Source organism: Heptranchias perlo, chromosome 13, assembly GCF_035084215.1.
Source record: "Heptranchias perlo isolate sHepPer1 chromosome 13, sHepPer1.hap1, whole genome shotgun sequence".
In the NCBI taxonomy this organism is placed as follows: Eukaryota; Metazoa; Chordata; class Chondrichthyes; order Hexanchiformes; family Hexanchidae; genus Heptranchias; species Heptranchias perlo.
In genome coordinates, this window is record NC_090337.1 from 28,409,647 (window position 1) to 28,433,232 (window position 23,586).

Below are 23,586 nucleotides of genomic sequence, written 5' to 3' on the forward strand. Positions count from 1 at the left end.
CCTCAGGTGAACGATGTGGAAATGAAATCCTCGAAATGAAGTCGCATTTATAATTCACAGAACAATGCTTGGTGATAACACAGTTTTTTCAACTGCCTGTTGCCAAGGCAATCAGTGTGCAGACAGACAGGTGTTACCTGCCAGGTCTCAGAATATACAAATCACCAGAAAAAACAACAAACAAAAAAAAACAGAGATAGAGAGGTAGAAACATAGAAAAGACAGCAACTGACCCGTTATATTAAAAACAGATAACATTTGTTCGCTGGTGGGGTAACGTGTAGCGTGACATGAACCCAAGATCCCGGTTGAGGCCGTCCTCATGGGTGCGGAACTTGGCTATCAATTTCTGCTCGACGATTTTGCGTTGTCGTGTGTCTCGAAGGCCGCCTTGGAGTACGCTTACCCGAAGGTCGGTGGCTGAATGTCCTTGACTGCTGAAGTGTTCCCCGACTGGGAGGGAACCCTCCTATGTACACTCCTCAAGACATCACTATTTATTTCCCCAAGTTCCCTAACATCCATGCCTTTCTCAACCGTAAATACCGATGTGAAATATTCATTCAGGATCTCACCCATCTCTTGTGGTTCCGCACATAGATGACCTTGTTGATCCTTAAGAGGCCCTACTCTCTCCCTAGTTACTCTTTTGCCCTTTATGTATTTGTAGAAGCTCTTTGGATTCTCCTTTGCCTTATCTGCCAAAGCAATCTCATGTCCCCTTTTTGCCCTCCTGATTTCTCTCTAAACTCTACTCTGGCAATCTCTATACTCTTCAAGGGATTCACTTGATCCCAGCTGTCTATGCATGTCATATGCCTCCTTCTTCTTTTTGACTAGGGCCTCAATCTCCCGAGTCATCCAAGGTTCCCTACTTCTGCCAGCCTTGCCCTTCACTTCATAAGGAATGTGCTTACCCTGAACCCTGGTTAACACACTTTTGAAAGCCCTATTACCAGACTCCCCACTTACCAGACGTCCCTTTGCCTGCCAACAGATTCTCCCAATCAACTTCTGAAAGTTCCTGTCTGATACCATCAAAATTGGCCTTTCCCCAATTTAGAATTTTAACTTTTGGGCCAGACCTATCATTCTCCATAGCTATCTTAAAACTAATGGAATTATGATCACTGGTCCCAAAGTGATCCCTCACTAACACTTCTGTCACCTGCCCTTCCTTATTTCCCAAGAGGAGGTCAAGTTTTGCCCCCTCTCTAGTCGGGCCATCCACATACTGAATGAGAAATTCCTCCTGAATACACTCAACAAATTTCTCTCCATCCAAGCCCCTAATGCTATGGCTGTCCCAGTCAATGTTGGGAAAGTTAAAGTCCCCTACTATTACCACCCTATTTTTCTTGCAGCTGTCTGTAATCTCCTTACATATTTGCTCCTCAATTTCCGGTTGACTATTTGGGGGGTGGTCTGTAGTACAATCCTATCAGTGATCTCTCCCTTCTTATTTTTCAGTTCTACCCACATAGACTCAGTGGGCGACCCCTCGGATATATCCCCTCTCACTACTGCCGTGATGTTCTCCCTAATCAAGAACGCAACTCCCCCTCCTCTCTTATCTCCTGCTCTATCTTTCCTATAGCATCTGTACCCTGGAACATTGAGCTGCCAGTCCTGCCCCTCCCTTAGCCATGCTTCAGTAATAGCTATAACATCCCAGTCCCATGTACCCATCCATGCCCTGAGTTCATCTGCCTTGCCCATCAGACTTCTTGCATTGAAATAAATGCAGTTTAATCTGGACTTCCCTTGGTCTTTGCCCTGCTTTCTCAGACCATCTGTCCGGTCATGTACTGCCTTTTGTTTCTGTCACCACTTTACTTCCCACTGACTTCCTGCATCGGTTCCCATCCCCCTGCCACATTAGTTTAAACCCTCCCCAACAGCACTAGCAAACACTCCCCCTAGGACATTGGTTCCAGTCCTGCCCAGATGCAGACCATCCAATTTGTACTGGTCCCACCTCCCCCAGAACCGGTTCCAATGGCCCAGGAATTTGAATCCCTCCCTCTTGCACCATCTCTCAAGCCACGTATTCATCCTAGCTATCCTGTCATTCCTACTCTGACTAGCCCGTGGCACTGGTAGCAATCCTGAGATTACTACCTTTGAGGTCCTACTTTTTAGTTTAACTCCTAACTCCCTAAATTTAGCTTGTAGGACCTCATCCCGTTTTTTAACCTATATCGTTGGTACCTATATGCACCACGACAACTGGCTGTTCACCCTCCCCCTCCAGAATGTCCTGCAGCCGCTCCGAGACATCCCTGACCCTTGCACCAGGGAGGCAACATACCATCCTGGAGTCTCGGTTGCGTCCGCAGAAACGCCTGTCTATTCCCCTTACAATCGAGTCCCCTATCACTATAGCTCTGCCACTCTTTTTCCTGCCCTCCTGTGCAGCAGAGCCAGCCACGGTGCCATGAACCTGGCCGCTGTCACCTTCCCCTGGTGAGCCATCTCCCCCAACAGCATACAAAACGGTATACCTGTTTGAGAGGGGGATGGCCACAGGGGACCCCTGCACTACCTGCCTGCACCTCTTACTCTGCCTGGTGGTCACCCATTCACTTCCTGCCTGTACTCCCTTTACCTGCAGTGTGACCAACTCGCTGAACGTGCTATCCACGAGTTTCTCTGCATCGCGGATGCCCCACAGAGAATCCACCCGCAGCTCCAGCTCCGAGATACGATCGGTCAGTAGCTGCAGGTGGACACACTTCCTGCACACATGGTCGGCAGGGACACTGGTAGTGTCCATGACTTCCCACATCTTGCTGGTATAAATGTTGAAAACTTTGTTAATCCAGTTGTGGAGTGTGCAATTATAGATGAAAAGGACTCAACAGCAATTACAAAAAAGCAAGTTTTAAGTTCTAGTACGGAGAACAGCGAGGAGATTTTTTTGGTGAATGAAGAGCTCCCATATATGCAAACGAGACATCAAGCATGACTATGCCACTGAAAGAGTATATGAAGTGTTAACTTGGACGACCTTGCAGTAGGTCCAGAAGAAGTGCACAGCTTAAATAAGAGCACAAAGGTAAGGCATGACCGTTACTGTAAAGTTGCAGAACGTATAAGGGCATGACAGAAAGTAATACTTGTTAAAGATGTATACAAAACTGCCCAAACAACACAGAGGCATCAGAAAGGATGTAGCAAGTAAGACTGTACAAGAGAAAATATCAGGGTTATCAAAACCCCGATGGTGAGAAATAGAATGCAATACTGGAAGGAATTTCCATGGGCCAAATCAGCCCGTCTTTAATCACTGTTCTTATGTTTGAAAGTATGGAGCAGAAGGGCTTGGCTTGTAACAAGTGGTGGACCATATGAGTGGTAACAATGCGCTCCGTACAAGTAAGCAACTATTTGGGAGGGGGATTCTGGAATTATTCAAAATCTATCTATTTATATGTATCTATAATATATTAAAAGTCTTGCATGTGGCAATCTTCCCCACCAAGGAATCACCTTTGATCTCAGTTATCAAATTGATTGTCATCCTCCTTGTCTTTGCTCAGGGTGGACAGGAGACATAATGCCACCTTCTGGTGTTTGAGGTAAGGTTTCAACATATTCATGTGGTGCATTCGATGTGATGCTGGGGTGGTAGTTCATCCATGTAATTTATGCGTCTGCACTTTAACACCATGGAACACACACCCTCCCAGTGATTTAATCTTTCTTGCCTTTCCCTCATCATTAACTAAAAATGTCCTATTTTGTCTGATTTGCCTGACATTCACAACAAATTCAATGCAGCTAGAAAATCCAGATTTGTCATACACTATCTTGATTGCTTGATTGTCTCTTTGACAATCTCAGTTAAAACTAAAAGATGCACAGTTTGGTGTTATTCACATCTCCGAAACAAGGTCTCAGCATATCAAATCAGCCTGAATGTCAAAAACATCTATGGCAGCGAAATAAACTAGCTCCAGTCGGCTAAGCCTGAACCTGCCTTAGCTTTTAACATACAGCGAACGTAATATACACCATGTTAATCCTCCTTTCTACCTTTATACAGTGACGTGACCATGGAATCTGTTATACACACGTACACTTCAGCATCACACTTATTGACTTGCTCCACTTTCATTTTCGACAAATCTCAACTCAGCTAAGAAATGCAACAAAAAACTGCCAATAAAGAAAACAGAATGTAAATCAATCAAATTATTATAAAACATCAAAATTCTTTTGGCCGTAACCAATCAAAACTCTACAACTACAAGACCGTGCAAGATCTATCACTGTAAAAATGGAAACTACCAACAAAATTGCTCCAAATAATTTTTGAAAATTATTTCATCTTGGCTTGTTGACTACATAAAAAGAAATACAATTTATAACATAACTAACATGTAAAAATGTAAAAGCAAACATTAATTTACCCATAAGATTCCCCCAACCCCATATTGGAAATATATCTATTAAAATTTGCCCTCTGAGGCAGAGCCACTCTCGGTCCTTCGGGCTATGATGTCTGGCCCATCCTCAGCTGCCACTCACTCACCATGCGTGTTGCACCTGTTTCCAGTCCACACTGACCCTGATGCTTTCTTTGCCTGTTATGCCTGCCTCTGAAACTGTTTATAATTTCTAAATACAGTATAACAGTGTTTAGCACTAAAAACCTGCTTAAAAAAACCTTTGCTTTTGTATGGCATCTTATTGTGTCTTCACTAACTCCCTGGAGCAAACAAGGTTATACTAAGAAAGTCTGAGATGGGCTCTTAGTGAGGTATCAAGTTGAATCCTGAGAAACTGTTTACCATGGATCCAAGAATGACAATGAGAGGGCACGGGATAAAGCCCAGAAGAGGGGAGGTGAATGGGCAGATCAGACATATCTATTTAACACACAGTGATGAATGTTCGGACTGGAGGCAGTTGAGGCTGATATCATCAGTAATTTTAAGGGGGAGTTGGACAGGTTCTTGCAAATTTTGACCATAATTTGATTGAATTTGATATTAGGTTTGAGAGGGAGAAGGGAGTGTCACAAATGCAAGAAAAAATGGAAATCCAGCGGACTGGGAGAGCTGTAAAAAGCAACAAAGGGATACAAAGAAAGTAATGAGGTTCAAAAAGGGAATATGAAAAAAATGCAAGGGATGCTAAAGCTAACAGCGAAAGTTTCTATAAATAGATTGAGAAAGAGAGTGATAAAGGGCAATGTAGGCCCATTAAAGACGGATGCAGGTGAGACTATAATGGATAATAAGGAAATGGCAGACTTGTTAAAGGAGTAATTTGTATCCGTTTTCACAGTGGAAATACCACTGGTGCAAGGGAATCTAAAAATAAATTAAGGGGAGGAACTCATTGGAGTTAATGGCCCGTAAATTGCTCTGAGTGGTGAACCAACAGTGCTTGCCGCTCATGAGATTTAAATTCACCCACTATGTTACCGCGTTCTTTTTGACGGCAACTTTCTTGAAATGCAACTTCAAAAAACTGTATGTTCTTTCCTGGGCTGTGAGATCGGGGAAAGGATCTCTAAGTCCTCTCAACCAATCAGCTTGAAGCAAGCCAAGCTGTGAGAACCAGGAAATGAAACTCATTGATAAACTGCGCACACTAAAAACCAGGATGTGCACGATAAGGTTAGTAAATGTTCTAGAAAATGAGAGAGAAAGCGAAATAAAGAGAGGACAAGATTAAAAGACTGAGATAAAAAAGACAAAGAAAAAGTAATGTCTAAAAACTTAAAATCAGGAGTAATGAGATTCCACATTTTTAATGTTTCATTTTCAGTGCCAGTGAGGTTGTTTGGCAGTCATCAATACATAGTTTAGACCTAAAAATTGCAGCATACCTTTTTTGTGGCGAGATCAGTTAGTTTCCAGTTAAGCAGGAGAGCAAGCTTACGCTGGTCCAATGTTTGCAGCCGGTGAGGTCCCTTTAAGACAAAACTTTCAGATCACGAGTGAAACAGGAAGAGCAAGTTCTGGATTTCTGTTTTTGACTGCGCTGTGTGGTTGCCAGAACTTGCTCTTCGGTTTGTCCATTAATAACGGTGAGCGCTGTTAGGCTAACCATTATTTTACAAGCAATTTCCAGCCCAAAATATAAATTGTTTTTAAATGGTAATGGAGAAAGTAATGGGACTTATGATAGACACATTTCAAGAACCTAATGATTTCCACCCTGAAGTGTTAAAAGAAATAGGTGAGGAAATTGCAGATGCCTTAGTCATAATTTTCCAAAGCTTCGTATATTCAAGAAATGTGCTTTTGGATTGGAAAATTGCAAATGTCACTCCATTACTTAAGAACGGAGAGAGTGAGAAACTAGGTAACTACAGACAACAACAACGACTTGCATTTATGTAATGCCTTTAATGTAGTAAAATGTCCCAAGGTGCTTCACAGGAGCATTATCAAACAAAATTTGGCACCAAGCCACATGAGATATTGGGATAGGTGACCAGAAGCTTGGTCAAAGAGAGAGGTTTTCAGGAACGTCTTAAAGGTGGAGAGGTCCAAGGAGGGAATTTCAGAGCTTGGTGCCTAGGCAGCTGAAGGCACGGCTGCCAATAGTGGAGTCATTATAATCGGGGATGCGCAAGAGACCAGAATTGGAGGAGCACAAAGATCTTGGAGGGTTGTAGAGCTGGAGGCGGTTACAGGGATAGGGTGGGGTGAGGCCATGGAGGAATTTGAAAACAAGGATGAGAATTTTAAAATCAAGGCGTTGCTGGACCGGGAGCCAATGTAGATCAGCAAGCACAGGGGTGATAGGTGAATGGGACTTTATGTGAGTTAGGATCTGGGCAACAGAGTTATGGATGAGCTCAAGTTTATGGAGAGTGGAAGATGGGAGGCCGGCCAAGAGAGCATTGGAATAGTCAAGTCTAGATGTAACAAAGGCATGGATGAGGGTTTCAGCAACAGATGAGCTGAGGCAGGGATGGAGACAGGCAATGTTATGGAGGTGGAAGTAGGTGGTCTTGGTGATGGAGCGGATATGTGGTCGGAAGCTCACTTCAGAGTCAAATAGGACGTCAAGGTTGCAAACAGTCTGGTTCAGCCTCAGACAGTGGCCAGGGAGAGGGATGGAGTTGGTGGCTAGGGAACGGAGTTTATGGTAGGGACCGAAGACAATGGCTTCAGTCTTCCCAAAATTTAGTTGGAGAAAATTTCTGCACATCCAGTACTGGATTTTGGACAAGCAGCATGATAAATCAGAGGCAGTGGAGGAGTCGAGAGAGGTGGTGTTGAGGTGGAGCTGGGTGTCGTCTGTGTACGATGATGTCGCCGAGGGACAGCATGTAAATGAGAAATAGATCTGTCAGTTTAATATCAATTGTGGGGAAGTTACTGGAATCTATAATTAGAGACAGAGTGACTGAGCATTTGGAAAAGAATGAGCTGATCAAAGAGAGTCAGCATGGATTTGTGATGGGTAGGTTATGTCTGACGAATGTAGTTGAATTTTTTGAGGCGGTCACTTACTTGGTGGATAGGGGAGTGTTTATGGATGTTGTCTGTATGGATTTCGGGAAGGCATTTGACAAGGTTCCACAAGAGATTATTAGCAAAAATGAGAGCACACGGAATTGGAAATAATCTTGTGACATGGCTTGGTAATTGGTTGGTAGTTGATAGACAGCAGGGATAATGGGAACGTTCTCTGATTGGCGGAATGTGACCAGTGGTCTCAGGGATCTGTATTTGGGCCTCAGCTTTTCGCCATATTTTTATGACGTGGATGAAGGAATATTGAGTTGTGTATCCAAGTTTGCAGATGACACTAAGTTAGGAGGGCACAGTAAGTTGTGTGGGGAGCATAAAGTCACAAAGACGAAGTGGACAAAACTATGGCAGATGGAGTTCAATGTGGGGAAGTGTGAGGTCATCCATTTTGGATCTGAGAAAGACAAATTAGAATTTTTGGTGGAGGAGCAAATGGATTTCAGTGTCCATGCACACATCACTAAAAGCTAGTGCACAAGTACAAAAAGTAATCAAAAAGGCTGATGGAATGCTGGTCTTTTATCTCATTGGGGATGGCTTGAGGGGCTGTAAGGCCTACTCCGTTCCTATGTTCCTAAATGCAGGAGTCAACTTGCAGAAAGCAGATCCCAGAAACAGCAAATGAGATGAATGACCAATTAATCCATTTTTGATGGTATTTCTTGAGGGAAACCAGGAGTTCCCTCCCACTGCCCAGTATTGCCATATCCCCAAATCCCCCTCCCACTGCCCAGTATTGCCATATCCCCAAATCCCCCTGACCACTGCCAGACAATGGGAGCCCCCCACTACCGCCAGACACCAGGTCCCCTGCCCAGTGTTCCTAGACTCCAGGATTCTTATTCCAGTACTCACAAACCCTGAGACTCCCTCCTCCCTCAATACTCCCTCAACATCCTTGCTCCCTAAACTCAGGTATCACCTTCCAGTGTTCTCACACCCTGGAATCATTCTCCATAGTGATATCAAAACCTGCTATCCGCTCCCCCAGTACATGCACAACTCAGAATCCCCGCCCCCCACCCCCAGCCACCCACATGCCATTTCTGACATAGCCCAGACCACCCACCTTGTGTGCTCCAGATCCTGCCTCATTGCCCCATTAAACACATACAAGAACCTCTGCTCCAATGCTGCTAGATGCTGGTACATCCCCCAATGCTTCCAGATCCCTGCACACCCCTTCCAGTTCTCCCACACCTCAGAACTTCATTCCCAGTAATCTCAAGTGCTGGAATTTCCTTCCTAGCGCTCACCGATCCCATGGCCACCCCCAGTCTTGCCACGTCCCAGAAACACAAACTCCTGCAGAATTTGGAACGCTACTGCTATGCCCAATTGCTGCCAGACCCAGGGAGGCACCACCCATTACTCGCAGACTCCCATTCCCCAGTAGTCTCGGGCTCTGGGATTCTCCCTCCACTTTTCGGGCTGCCAGTCCCTGTGGCTTCACTCTTATGCAACCAGCGCCACCCATAATTGCTGCTAAACGGACACGGGGAACCAGTCAAATCATTCCAAATGGTTTTTAAACTAAACAGCACTTACTACAGTAAAGATTGTAACATAATAGACATGAAAAATGATGACATTTACAAGAAAATTAAACATACTTCTACAATAGCATTTTCAGTGTTTAAAATCATTTCAACACTGTTTTCCATTGAAAGTCTGTGCTCGTGTGAGAAGCCTGAGCCTTGAGTTCATGCTGGTTCCCAGACCCATCAATTAGTTGACGAGACTCCAGCTGGCTGGTTACTGCTATCATCATATCTTCTCAAAAAATTATTGCAAAAAATGCAATCTTTACAGGAATGTTTGGGAGGAGAGTTTCGATTATGCTACTCCATCAAATATTTATATCTAATCTGCAATTCATTCAGCAAAATAAAAATATTAATTAAATATTAATCATAAAAAGTCTTATCAAATAACAAAATAAGGAAATGCCTCTGTAGACAGTGGATTTTGCCATTTTATCTACGCTCTTGTTTTGATTGTGCATATTGCACGTAACTTGTGGGTTTTCTCCCAGCAAGCCGTTTATGTGTGGAATAAGGCGCAGCTGGACAAGGTCAACCTGGAGACCACGGATTATTTGCTGGGTGAGTTGCCTGTGCTTTTTAGTAATTCCTTATTTTCTACTTTATTTGACAAATAGCATATTACAGGTGTATTCCAAGACTCAATCGGGATACAATGCAGTGGGAATAGAACCAACCATTTAGGTTGGGACGGGATGGTTTATTTCATGTCAGGAGCTCTAATTGAGGAAATGAGGATGGGAGGCAAGGCCCGTGCTGAACGTTGTATCTTTACTCATCTTTACTAAAGTGGCGGACAGATAGGTCTTTGAGAGCAGCTTGTTGCAGAGCCAACCAGTGTCCAGAGTATGGAACTGCAGGTGGATGCTAACCAAGCTTTTTAATGGGGAGTTGCTGAGTTTTTTATTTGTTCATGGGATGTGGGCGTCGCTGGTAAGGCCAGCATTTATTGCCCATCCCTAATTGCCCTTGAGAAGGTGGTGGTGAGCCGCATTCTTGAACCGCTGCAGTCCGTGTGGTGAAGGTTCTCCCACAGCGCTATTAGGTAGGGAGTTCCAGGATTTTGACCCAGCGACGATGAAGGAACGGCGATATATTTCCAAGTCGGGATGGTGTGTGATTTGGAGGGGAACCTGCAGGTGGTGTTGTTACCGTGTGCCTGCTGCCCTTGTCCTTCTAGGTGGTAGAGGTCGCGGGTTTGGGAGGTGCTGTCGAAGTAGCCTTGGCGAGTTGCTGCAGTGCATCCTGTAGATGGTACACACCGTAGCCACGGTGCGCCAGTGGTGAAGGGAGTGAATGTTTAGGATGGTGGATGGGGTACCAATCAAGCGGGCTGCTTTGTCCTGGATGGTGTCGAGCTTCTTGAGTCTTGTTGGAGCTGCGCTCATCCAGGCAAGTGGACAGTATTCCATCAAACACCTGACTCGTGCCTTGTAGATGGTGGAAAGGCTTTGGGGAATCAGGAGGTGAGTCACTCGCCGCAGAATACCCAGCCTCTGACCTGCTTTTGTAGCCACAATATTAATGTGACTGGTCCAGTTAAGTTTCTGGTCAATGGTGACCCCCAGGATGTTGATGGTGGGGGATTAGGCGATGGTAATGCCGTTGAATGTCAAGGGGACATGGTTAGACACACTCTTGGTGGAGATGGTCATTGCCTGGCACTTGCCTGGCACGAATGTTACTTGCCACTTATCAGCCCAAGCTTGGATGTTATCCAGGTCTTGCTGCATGCGGGCACGGACTGCTTCATTATCTGAGGGGTTGCGAATGGAACACAATGCAATCATGAGCGACCATCCCCATTTATGATGCAGGGAAGGTCATTGATGAAGCAGCTGAAGATGGTTGGACCTAGGACACTGCCTTGAGTTACAGGCTGCCCAGAGTTACAGGTTTGTTGTGGCTGAAAAGCGTGTCATAAAGCTGAGTGCTCTAAATTGGTAAAACCTATTAGTGAGCCACTTACAAACATTACATATTACAAGTGTAACACAGGTGTGGACACATTTTACATTGAAAAGTCCATAACATACCAATTTTAATATATAGATGGTGAGTTTTTAATATGTTAGAGTGATGAGACTTGATGGGCCAAAGGGCTTTTCCTCATGCCTGACTTCTTAATTTATGTTCTAAAGATGTTGAGTCATTTAAACTCCAGCATTTTGCCAATTACAGAGCTCAGTGCAGACATTATCACTTGTGTGGGTTCAGTACTGTAGTGGTTATGTTACTGGACTGGTAATCCAGAGGCTGGACTAAGTGAGGCAGATGAATGCAAATTCAAATCCCAGCATGGCAGCAGCTGCAGTTTGAGAAATTGAATTCAGTTTAAAAAATCTGGAATAATAAGCTGGTATCAGTAAAAGTGATTATGACTGTTGGATTGTTGTAAAATTCGACTGGTTCACCAATGTCCTTTAGGGAAGGAAACCGGCCAGTCCCACACCAATGTGGTTGACTCTTGCCTGCCCTCTGAAGTGGCCTAGCAAGTCACTCAAACATTGGTCAACTAGGTACGGCAATAAATGCCGGCCTTGCCAGTGACGCCCACGTCTTGAGAATGAATTTTTAAAAATCAGTGTCACAGTGATTGTGCCAAACAAGAGATTTAAGTTATCTTTTATTTGAAATTATTTTATTAATATTTTTGTAATATTTTGCAAATAATCTCAAAGATGGAGTCACAAAATGCATCCTCAAAATAAAAGGGAACTTAAGTAAGTCTCTTGTTTGGCACTATCATATGTTACACTGTGACACTAATATTGCCTATACTGAGCATCTGTAATTGGCAAATTGGTACACACACTGAAGCACATTTAGACTGTAAGAAAATTATGTGAATCTGCAGCAAGGTGCTGCCTATTGTTTTGCATAGATTCTCACCCTAAAAGGCAGCCAGGAAAACTTTTGCAGGGAATGGGGAAAATTCATACTAGTTTGGGGGGGGAGGGGTGGGGGTGGTGTTGCTCCTTTGAGTATGGGATGAAGCTACTCTGTTGGGACTGAATAGAGGGAGCTGTATTTGCCTGTACTGTATATAACCTGGAAGTGCTGACCCTGGATGGCAAAGTACTCGATTTGCCAGCACTCGTGTCAGCTTGGCTCAGTGGTAACATTCATCTGAGTCAGAAGGTCATGGGTTCAAGCCTCACTCCAGCAATTTGAGCACATAATCTAGGCTGGCACTTAAGTACAATACTGAGGAAGTGATGCACTGTTTGAGGTACCATCTTTCAGATGAGATGTTAAACTGAGGCCCCATTTGTCCTCTCAGGTGGACATAAAGGATCCTATGGTACTTTTGGAAGAAGAGCAGGGGAGTTCTCCTGGTGTCCTCTCCAAAATTTATCCATCAGCCAATACCACTAAAACAGATTATCATTTTTCTCGTTGCTGTTTGCGGGAACTTGCTGTGCGTAAATTGCCATTTCCCTATGACAATGGCGACTACATTTCAAAAGTACTTCATTGGCTGTGAAGCACTTTGCGACGTCCTGAGAACGTGAAAGGCATTCTCACCTTATCAGCGCAAAGATTCAGTATAAAACCATGTTTGTCAAAAAGCCCCATTTCACCACATCTCAGAACAAAATTAATCAGGATCAACACAAGTAAATAGAATATTTCCTATGATTGTCACATGTGTTGATACCCACACATCAATGCAGGTATGTACACATACATCCACTCATGCATGGATGTGCCCCCACACATCCATTCACCACTTGCGTGTGTATATTCATACACTCACTCACGTACATGCACATGCACACTTATTAATATACAGACACCATGTACCTGCACAGTCACATCAATGCATCTAATTTTCCATTCGCAGACATATGAACACATAAACACCCTGTAGAGAGTAGGGGTTAAAGGTAGTTACTAAGACTGGCAAAAAGTGGTAAGTGTTGTCCAACAAGGATCGGTGCTGGGATCACTGTTGTTCATTGTTTACATAAACGATTTGGACTCGGGAATCGGAAGTCCAATTTCAAAATTTGCAGACTACACCAAATTGGGTATAGTTAATACTGAGGGGGACTGCGATAAAATACAGAAAGACATTAATAAACTTGCAGAATGGGCGTGTAATTGGCTAATGAATTTCTATATAGATAAGTGTAAGGTGGTACATTTTGGTAGGAAGAATAAGGAGGCCACATAATCTTTGGAAAATAAGAGTCTAAATGGGGTAGAGGAGCAGAGGGATCGGGGAGTACAGATACACAAATCACTAAAAGTAGTGATGCAGGTTAATAAGGCCATTAAAAAAAGGAAACCAAGCACTGGGGTTCATTTCTAGAGGGATAGAATTGAAAAGCAGAGAAATTATGTTAAACTTGTATAGAACCTTGGTTAGACCACACTTAGAGTACTGTGAATAGTTCTGGTCTCCATGTTATAAAAAAGATGCAGAGGTTTTGGAGAAGGTGCAAAAATAATTTACTCATATCATCAGAACTGAGGGGTTATACTTATCAGGAAAGATTGAAAAGGCTGGGGCTCATTTCTCTAGAAAAGAGAAGACTGAGGGGTGACCTCATAGAGATCTTTAAGATTATGAAAGGGTTTGATAGGGTAGACGTAGAGAAGATGTTTCCAATTGCGGGGGTGACCAGAACGAGTCATAAATATAAGATAGTCACTAATAAATCCATTAGGGAATTCAGGAGAAACTTCTTTACTCAGAAAGTGGTTAGAATGTGGAACTCGTTACCACAAGGAGTAGTTGAGGCGGCTAGCATAGAAGCATTTAAGGGGAAGCTAGATAAACACATGAGGGAGAAAGGAATAGAAGGATATGCTGATAGGGTTAGATGAAGTAGAGGGAGGAGGCCCGTGTGGAGCATAAACACCAGCATGGACCTGTTGGGCCAAATGGCCTGTTTCTGTGCTGTACATTCTATGTAATTCTGTACAATCATTCGCACAGACATACACTCACATAACCATAAACCCTAACCTCCAACCCAGACACATAACATCTGTTTTCCTGTTTGCACAGAACTATGAACTGTAGGAATCATTATGAAAACTGATGTTAAGAATTGATTTGGAATGAATCTGATTGTCACCATGTTCACAGGTCTATTTGAGCCACATGACATGGCATTTGAGTTGGAACGCAACACAACCCAGGACCCATCTCTGGTTGACATGGTGGACAAAGCTGTGAGAATCTTGAGGAAAAATCCCAACGGGTTTTTCCTTTTGGTAGAAGGTAGGAAGAAACTCATCAAATGTTATTTAAATTGTGATAAACACTTTAGGATAACAATTTCTGTTGATTCTCCTTTATGCAAACATTGATTACTAACGTTGCAAAAACAGAAAATGCTGGAAACACTCAGCAAGTCAGACAGTATCTGTGGAGAGAACAGAAGAGTAACATTTTGGATGTGGACCCTTCATCAGAACTAAAATATTACTCCTGTTCTCTCCACAGATGCTGCCTGACCTGCTTAGTGTTTCCAGCATTTTCTGTTTTTGGTTCAGATTTCCAGAATCTGCAGTTTTTTATTTTTTGTTTATATTATTAATGTTACATTCTTTCAATGTAGCCTGTGTAAAGTGGTGCTTGCAAGATAATGGAATGCACCTAAAGTGTTTGTGTTCTGTCCAACCCATTCTCAGCCTTTGGCAGAGTGAATGTTACTTGCTCCATGGGCCTTCATGTATATACTTTTCAGCTACTGCCTTCAACAGCAGCTGAAGAAATATCAGTTACTGGTACTGATTAATCAGAACTTTATGTTAGTGACTGAAATAGTTAATCTAAATGATTATTCTAATGTTCATTTTCAATCTAGAATTGCAGTTTATAGTGTGTCAAAGGTAGGCATATTGCTTTAAGAAGCCATTTACACTTGCTGTAAAAATACAGAAATTTAATAGCTTATTTTAGACGTTAATACCACTAAGTTTTTTGTTTTCTTTTCCATACGCCCAAGACAGCAGACAACTGAACTGCTTCCAAATCTCTGTCAAAACTGCTGTTTAGCCAGCTGCTGGGTGTGCAGTGGATCATTCCAGGGTGATGTATCTTGTGGCTTCACCTCTGTCCACGTGCTGCGTGGCAGCTATCAGGAACTCACCGAGAGGGGAATTTCAGGCACAAACCTGTGTTCTACCTGCATGGTGTTGCAGCATACCTTAATACCCTTTTATTTTCTCTTGTGTTTTATTTCTTTTATTCATCTATTGTTCCTCTCTTTTTCCTTTTGCAGCACATTTTCATCCTACATATTTTTTCTTTGCTTTTTCTTTTCTTTTGGTTTTATTAAGTTCTTCCCTATCCTTTTAATTTTCTGTTCTGCATCCTTTTCCTTTCAATTTTTAGTAAAGGCAGTGAATGAGACACTTTTCCAGGACTACACTACGATGGTACCATTTCTTTCTTCAAGATTTAAGTGTGTAAGAATATCATTTTTTTAAAATTAAAGGTGGAAGGATAGACCATGGTCATCATAATGGACAAGCCAAGCACGCTCTGTATGAAACAATTACATTGGACAATTCCATTAAGAGAGCTGGTTTTCTGACTGATGAAGGTGACACTCTGACTGTGGTCACAGCAGACCACTCTCATACTCTGTCATTTGGAGGATATAATGATCGTGGCAATCCAATACTTGGTAAAGATATTTTCATTGTTCATTCTTGGTCTGAAACAGTGAGTTTTAGCCCAATGCCAGTTTAGCCCATGGGCTAAGGATAACAACAATACATATAAGTAAGAATTTACTTTGAGATGAATGAATTACTTTTTGAAATATAGTCACTGTTATTTTGTAGGCAAACACGGCAGCCAAATTGTGCACGTCAAGCAAACAGCAAATAAGATAGATGACTCATTAATCCATTTTCATGGTGTTGGTTGGATGAATGTTGGCCAGGACACTCCTTGTTCAGACTTTGAAATTGTGCCCTGTACACCCAAGTCCAAGTCATTAATATATATCAAAAGCAGTGGTCCTAGCACTGACCCCTGGGGAACACCACTGTACATCTCCCTCCAGTCCAAAAAACAACCGTTCACCACTACTCACTGTTTCCTGTCCTTTAACCAATTCTGTATCCATGTTGCTACTGCCCCCTTTATTCCATGGGCCAAAATCTTGATGATAAGCCTACCATACAGCACTTTATCAAATGCCTTTTGAAAGTCCATATACACCACATCAACTGCATTGCCCTCATCTACCCTCTCTGTTACCTCATCAAAAAACTCTATCAGGTTAGTTAAACACGATTTGCCTTTAACAAATCCATGCTGGCTTTCCCTAATCGTTCCACCTTCATCCAAGTGACTGTTAATTCTGTCCCGGATTATCATTTCTACAAGTTTCCCCACCACTGAGATTAAACTGATTGGCCTGTAGTTGCAGGGTTTATCCTTGCACCCTTTTTTGAACAAGAGTGCAACATTTGCAATTCTCCAGTCCTCTGGCACCACCCCTGCATCTACGGATGTTTGGAAGATTATGGCCAGTACCTCCGCAATTTCCACCCTTATTTCCCTCAGCATCCTAGGATGCATCCCATCCGGACCGGGTGACTTATCTACTTTAAGTACAGCTAGCCTTTCAAGTACCTCTTCTTTATCAATTTTTAACCCTATCACTGCTGTCTCTGCTGATTTTCATTTACTGTCAGTCCCCCAAAATACTGAATTGAAAAACATCACTTTCATTCTTATTTTCACACCCCTCCATGCCCTTATCCCACCTTACTTCTGCAAGCTCTTCCAGTGCCCTCTGCTCCTCTAACTCTGGCCTCTTTTGCACCCCCCTTCCTCTGCTCCATTTACATTAGCAAAGCCTTCAGTCATTATAGACCTACACTCTGGAGCTCTTACGCTAAACCTCTCTGCTTTGCCACTTCCCTCCCCAACTTCAAAAGCCTCTTTAAAAACTACTTCTTCAGCTGTACCTCCGACCACATTCCCCAGTTCTTCTCCCATTACTGCTCAGCATCTGTTTACTCCTTTGTGAAATCTTGGGACCTTTACCTAATTAGAGGAGCTATATAAAATGCTAGTTTTTTTTTATTGTAGATGCGAATCTTTTTTTCGTAACATTTCACCCAAGAAACCTGCAGCTGCTAATCTTTTAATGTGCAACTTTCTCCTCAGGTTTTGTGTCTTACCACAGTGACATAGATGATAAGCCCTTCACCTCCTTGGCATATGGCAATGGACCAGGCTGGGCCATAGTAAATGGTACTAGAGACAATCTAACCAATATAGATACAAGTGAGTATAACTTGCCAGTTAATCATTAATACGGTTTATTAGGTTTGCAACTAAAATATAATTTCAAATGAAATTTAATATGCATATGTGACAACCTAGAAACTAGCAAAAAGTGACCAATGGCTTCAAAAAAGCTCCTGACTTAAAGCCTAAGATTTATGAAAGCAATTAATTACACTGAAAGTGCCGGGAAACATTAGCCGGTAACTTAAGCTCTTAAATACTCAATACCTGAAAGTACATGAAAGCCTGAAAGGGAATACAAGTGTTGTAGGCACAAGATTTATTTTCATGGCAGGCAGGGGACATTCCTTGCTTCAAAAAATTTAGATTTTTGACATTTTCTAGGATTTTGTAATCTACATGGACTTTGAAACATAGAAAATAGGAGCAGGAGTAGGCCATTCGGCCCTTTGAACCTGCTCCACCATTCAGTATGATCATGGCTAATCCTCTATGTCAATACCATATTTCCGCTCTCTCCCCATACCCCTTGATGCCTTTTGTGTCTAGAAATCTATCTAGCTCCTTCTTAAATATACTCAGTGACTTGGCCTCCACAGCCTTCTGTGGTAGAGAATTCCACAGGTTCACCACCCTCTGAGTGAAGACATTTCTCCTCATCTCAGTCCTAAATGTCCTACCCCGTATCCTGAGACTGTGACCCCTCATTCTTGATCCACCAGCCAAGGGAAACATCTTCCCTGCATCCAGTCTGTCTAGCCCTGTCAGAATTTTATATGTTTCAATGAGATCCCCTTTCATTCTTCTAAACTCGAGTGAATACAGGCTGAGTCAACCCAATCTCTCCTCATACGACAGTCCTGCCATCCCAGGGATCAGTCTGGTGAACCTTCGCTGCACTCCCTCTTTGGCAAATATATCCTTTCTTAGGTAAGGAGACCAAAACTGCACACAATACTCCAGGTGTGGTCTCATCAAGGCCCTGTATAACTGCAGTAAGACATCCTTGCTCCTATACTCAAATCCTCTTGCAATGAAGGCCAACATACCATTTGCCTTCCTAACTGCTTGCTGCACCTGCATGTTTGCTTTCAGTGCTTGGTGTACAAGGACACCCAGGTCCCTTTGTACATCAACATTTCCCAATCTATCACCATTTAAATAATACTCTGCCTTTCTGTTTTTCCTTCCGAAGTGGATAACTTCACATTTATCCACATTATACTGCATCTGCCACGTATTTGCTCACTCACTCAACTTGTCTAAATCGCCTTGAAGCCTCTTTGCATCCTCCATACAACTCACGATCCCACCTAGTTTTGTGTTATCAGCAAACTTGGAAATATTACATTTGGTTCCCTCATCCAAATCATCGATATATATTGTGAATAGCTGGGGCCCAAACACTGATCTCTGCGATACCCCACTAGTCACTGGCTGCCACCCTGAAAAAGACCCATCTATTCCTAGTCTCTGTTTCATGTCAGTTAACCAATTTTCAACCCATGCCAGTATATTACCCCCAATCTCATGTGCTTTAATTTTGCACACTAACCTCTTATGTGGGACTTTATCAACGACCTTCTGAAAATCCAAATAATCCACATCCACTGGTTCTCCCTTATCTATTCTACCAGTTACATCCTCAAAAAACTTCAGTATGTTTGTCAAACATGATTTCCCTTTCATAAATCCATGTTGACTTTGTCTAATCCCGTTGATATTTTGTAAGTGTCCTGTTATCACATCCTTTATAATAGACTCTAGCGTATTCCCCACTACTGATATTAGGCTAACCGGTCTATAGTTCCCTGTTTTCTCTCTCCCTCCTTTTTTAAATAGTGGGGTTACATTTGCCATCCTCCAATCTGCAGGAACTGTTGCATTTTATTTTTTGTGTAAAAAGGGACTTTAGCTCAACTTTATTGAAAACTATTCTCTTGGCACTTTCATGCTTTACAGTTGATGGATTTTTAATCATAAAAAAGGATAAAACAAAGACATGGGTTTTCAATAGACAATTCAGATCCAGCTTCCCCAAAACACCGCTCTCAGCTTCCCTTCACCCCCCCTAAACTGTGTTCTCTATCCCCAAGTGCTAATCCAGGCTTCTTCTACCTCTCAAAAGGCATTACTACTGGATTCTCACCCCCAAAAAAGCATTGGTCCCAGCTTCTTTCCTCTACACCCTAAGGTGCTGCTACCAGATGCTCTTCTCTCTTTTTCTGCCCCTTCCCTCAAGTGCTGTTCTTGGGCTTTTTCCTCCTCCCCAAAGCTCTGGTCCTGGGTCTCTCCCTACCCCACTGTTGCTTCTGGCTCCTTTCTCTGTCTCCATCCCCCAATTACTACTGCTGGCCCCTCCCCCAAAATGCTGTTCCTGGCTTTTCTGCTCTCTCTCTCCTTTTCTCCGGTGTTGCTGCTGGTGGTTTATCTCTCCCACAAACTGCTGGTCCTGGATCCCCACTCTCTCCACACCCTCCAGGTGATTGCTGACCCCTCTCCTCCCCTAAGTACTGCTCACAAGCTCCTAGCTGCTGGCTCTCCTCCTGTGATTGATGATATTGTACACTTTGGGCAGGAATTCACAATCTCGCAAGAATTCACCCACAGCCCTGTCAATCACGGCAATAGCGTTAGCAAGCTCGGGAGCCAGGTCCGCACTGTTCATGGTGCGTGAATTTAGACAGGCCCCCTCCAGAATGAGAGTGTCCACGTCAAACATGACCAGTTGGCATGTAGGAATGTTTATGGCTGTTAGTGGGGAAATCAATTTTTATGCCATTACACAAACACAGGCCAGGTCTTGGCATCTGTAGCATATTCGCTAAATATTCTTCTGATAATTGCTAGCTTTCACTGTGCAAGTAAACTGCTACTTTAGAGCTCTACGTTTATGATTGTGCTTGCCTGGTATGTTATAACTCTTGTGAAATTTGTGTAGGTTTTCTTAAAATCAAGCATGTTTGTGAAGACCATGCAGTAAAACTATGCATTCTGGTAAAATGTACTCATCTGAGGTTACAAAAAGGTCTTGACCCTGCTGACTGATCCATGTACCTAACAACAGTCTCCAGCAACTGGTACAGAATTAAAGTGGTATCCATGGTGATCACTAAATGTTGTGCATGTTCTGGTAGCTAACAATCTCCACTTGGACTTCAATGATTGCGATCACATTCCTTTGCCTGATATTAGCTTCCGGCTAAAGTCCAAGGCAACTCCTTTTCTTAACACCCCATCTTTGCAAAGCAGACAGGGATGGGAAATATCATTTAAAGATGAAGATGATAAGAATTGGGTCAGTGCAGTGGTGAGTCAGCTTTTGAGAATCTGTTTATCTATACATGAAGAACTAATAATAAAAGACTTCCATCCATTGAAGCCATAATTGGTTACTGATTTAACTTGTCATTTGATAAAAGTGTTGTGAAAATGCTTGTGGTGCAAATTTTCATCATAACAGTGCCCAAAGATACTTTTAACTGTAACTCAGCATTGGTACACTAACATGTAATATTCAGATCCACTGCTGCTTCACATGCACCTGGTACTGCTGGTGGGAAGTGAAGCCATCAAGAAAAGTTAAGTTTGTTATTTGAAATTACTACTTTAACGATCAGAAATAAAACATCTTGGCCTCACTATTCTGTGGACATTCCGTGCACTCACACTGTAAGTTTGGTGGGAGTGCAGTAATAGGCCTGGAAAATAGCCGAGGCCTGGCCTTCGTTGCTGATTTCTGTGGGCCTTTGTGGAACCTCTGTCCAGCCTTAAAAGATTATCCATGGCAGAAGGCAGGGGAAGGTCTCCCAGTTTCTTCAGTCCTGGCCTCAGATTGGTTGGATGGCTGGCATGCCAAGAGAAAGGTGGTAAAACTAGAGATACATTGGCAAGTTGTGACAAATAGTAACCATAGAGAAAATAGTAATATTTTCAGAACATGCCAGAAAACCACTCAACATCCAAGCACAAGTAGAGAATTGGACAGTGCAGAAGATCCAAATAAAAACTTTAACACTCAGTGGATAGTTCAGAAATGATAGTAACAATGGCATGGTAATAGACTGACTGCTTTAATTTAATTTATTTTAATAACAGAATATTTAAGAAGAGTTAGGAGTTATTTTTTGTTATTATGAAAAGGTCCATCATTAAAATGTTGAGAACATCATTGATTACAAGCTGAGGTTAGAAATGCAATGTCTGCTGTTTCATTAGTACTGTAACACTGTTTTGTTCTTTCAGGTTATGCAAAATACAAGCAGCAAGCAGCTGTTCCACTCAAGCAAGAAACACATAGTGGAGAAGATGTCGTAGTCTATGCGAAGGGTCCTTGGTCTCATCTTTTTCGAGGAACAAACGATCAGACTTTCATCTGTCATGTCTTGGCTTATGCTGCATGCATTGGTCCCCATGCCACTCACTGCAGTGAATCAAAACTATCAGGAGCGCCACCAATGAATTCCCTCAATCACATGGCTATTTTGATCTATTGCCTTCTATTGGCTTTAACTATGAATTAGTATACATAACACAACTTTTAAAAAAAAATGAAATTCAGACAATCACATGTAAAACACCTAGTACTAGAATTATCGAATCGTAGGATGTTACAGCACAGAAACAGCCCATTTGGTCCATCCCACTTTTTGTAGCTTTCCTGTATTATTTATATTTGTCCTGGCTTTTACTTGTATAATCTGCCCTATGTGTCAAATACTTTTTTTAGGCTTTAAATTTAATCTAATCACCCCTTTCATTCATGGAACCCCAACTTTCGATACACTCACTTCATTCCTTACTGGAATGTACGGAATTTGCACCTTTTCCATCTCCTGTTTAAATATTTCCCATTACTGGTCTGTGGTTCTATTTACCAATTTTCCCTTTTTGATCGGGGCAAGTTATTAATGTAATTGTAAAGTGGAGGCAATTTAAAAGTTTAAGAGCTTATCTTTAAAGTCAGTTACAAAGAACTAAGATTTAATTTTAGCATTCTTCTGTTATTTCTTTTGTCCATTTCTGTAGACTTTTTGAATATTACACAGTGAGTACTGATGACATAACCAGGTGATCAGAAGTTACTGAGCAGTTAAGTGCCAGAGAGTAGAATGAACATAACCAAGTTAAAAGGAAACTCCAGATTCCAAAACTTATATTTATGACACAGGAACGAGGTACTGAAAGAATTTTCCAACACTAATTTATCTTTTTTCATTTCATCTGTACAGTGAAAGTGTCAGATGAGATGTTAAATTGAAAGCATTATGTGCCTGCTCTGGTGGATTAGATGAAACCCCAGCCTTGGCAATATTCTAAGGAAGAGCAGTGAGTTCTCTTGATGTCCTGGCCAACATTCTTCCCTCAAACAACTACCCCCATATACATTGGTCATTCATCTCATTGTGGAACCTTGCTGTGAACAAAATGGCTGCCATGTTTGCCTCTCTAACAACAGTCACTGAATTTCAAAGCAATTCACTCTATGTGGATTGGTTTGGGATTTTGAGAGATGTGATAAGGTGCTATTTAAATGCAAGTTGTTCCTTTCTAAAAACAGGTTTCATGTTGTTTATTTTCCACTTGCTGTCTATTAATTTCTGTGGATAGTTGGAAGCCCTTTATTACCAGATCACAATCACAGTACATGACGCTGACTAAGCTAGCAAAAAATAACACATATCATTATAACTTATGATCTGTTGGGTATAGCGCAGCACAACTGTGTGATACTGAAGTTATACTGGTACAAAGATGTTAACATCATAAAGGTTTACTGGGAATGAGTACAAACCTGATGAGTACATTCTTATCTCAACTTTGGAGTTGAGCAGAAGTAAATGAAAGTTGAGCTTTGCTGCATGTGGACAGGGAATGGGCTTGCTTTTAGTGGTTTTGGTATTTGTTTCAATGCCAAAGTGGATATTTGGAGCTGAGCCAAGTTTTCACTTCACAATGTAACTGGAGCTCAAGTTTGTAGTCAAAAGAGCAGCTGTGGATTTAAACATTTATGATGTTTTGATTTTAAATGTTGAACCAAAAAATGCAAGTTTTAAAATGAAATATCTGCTTTATAAATAGAATAATAAATCACGATACTCATTTGATTTGAATATTGAAGTTTTTAATGTGATTATATAAGATATATAATTGATACCACTGATAATTTCAAGCACTGACAAGAGATGTTCCCAAAATAACAATATTTCAGATTCCTTTCAAATATGATTTTATAAATTAACTATTTGTATTTTATATATATGTTAAGACTATCCATAATGATAAGACAAGTCATTTGAATGGGTGC

At 42.1% G+C, this 23,586-nt stretch overlaps 1 protein-coding gene across 1 annotated transcript in view; it reads left to right on the forward strand.

The window, feature by feature from the left end:
• The window catches only part of LOC137331042 (alkaline phosphatase, tissue-nonspecific isozyme-like), a 31,806-nt gene extending 8,461 nt beyond the window's left edge, over positions 1-23,345 (forward strand). Inside the window, exons 5-10 of the mRNA XM_067994633.1 lie at positions 3,276-3,291; positions 9,542-9,607; positions 14,148-14,282; positions 15,505-15,696; positions 17,196-17,315; positions 21,525-23,345. Coding sequence (XP_067850734.1) covers positions 3,276-3,291; positions 9,542-9,607; positions 14,148-14,282; positions 15,505-15,696; positions 17,196-17,315; positions 21,525-21,802 — 807 coding nt within the window. The 3' untranslated portion in view covers positions 21,803-23,345. The remainder of the gene's footprint in view (positions 1-3,275; positions 3,292-9,541; positions 9,608-14,147; positions 14,283-15,504; positions 15,697-17,195; positions 17,316-21,524) is intronic.
• Positions 23,346-23,586: the final 241 nt, after the last annotated feature.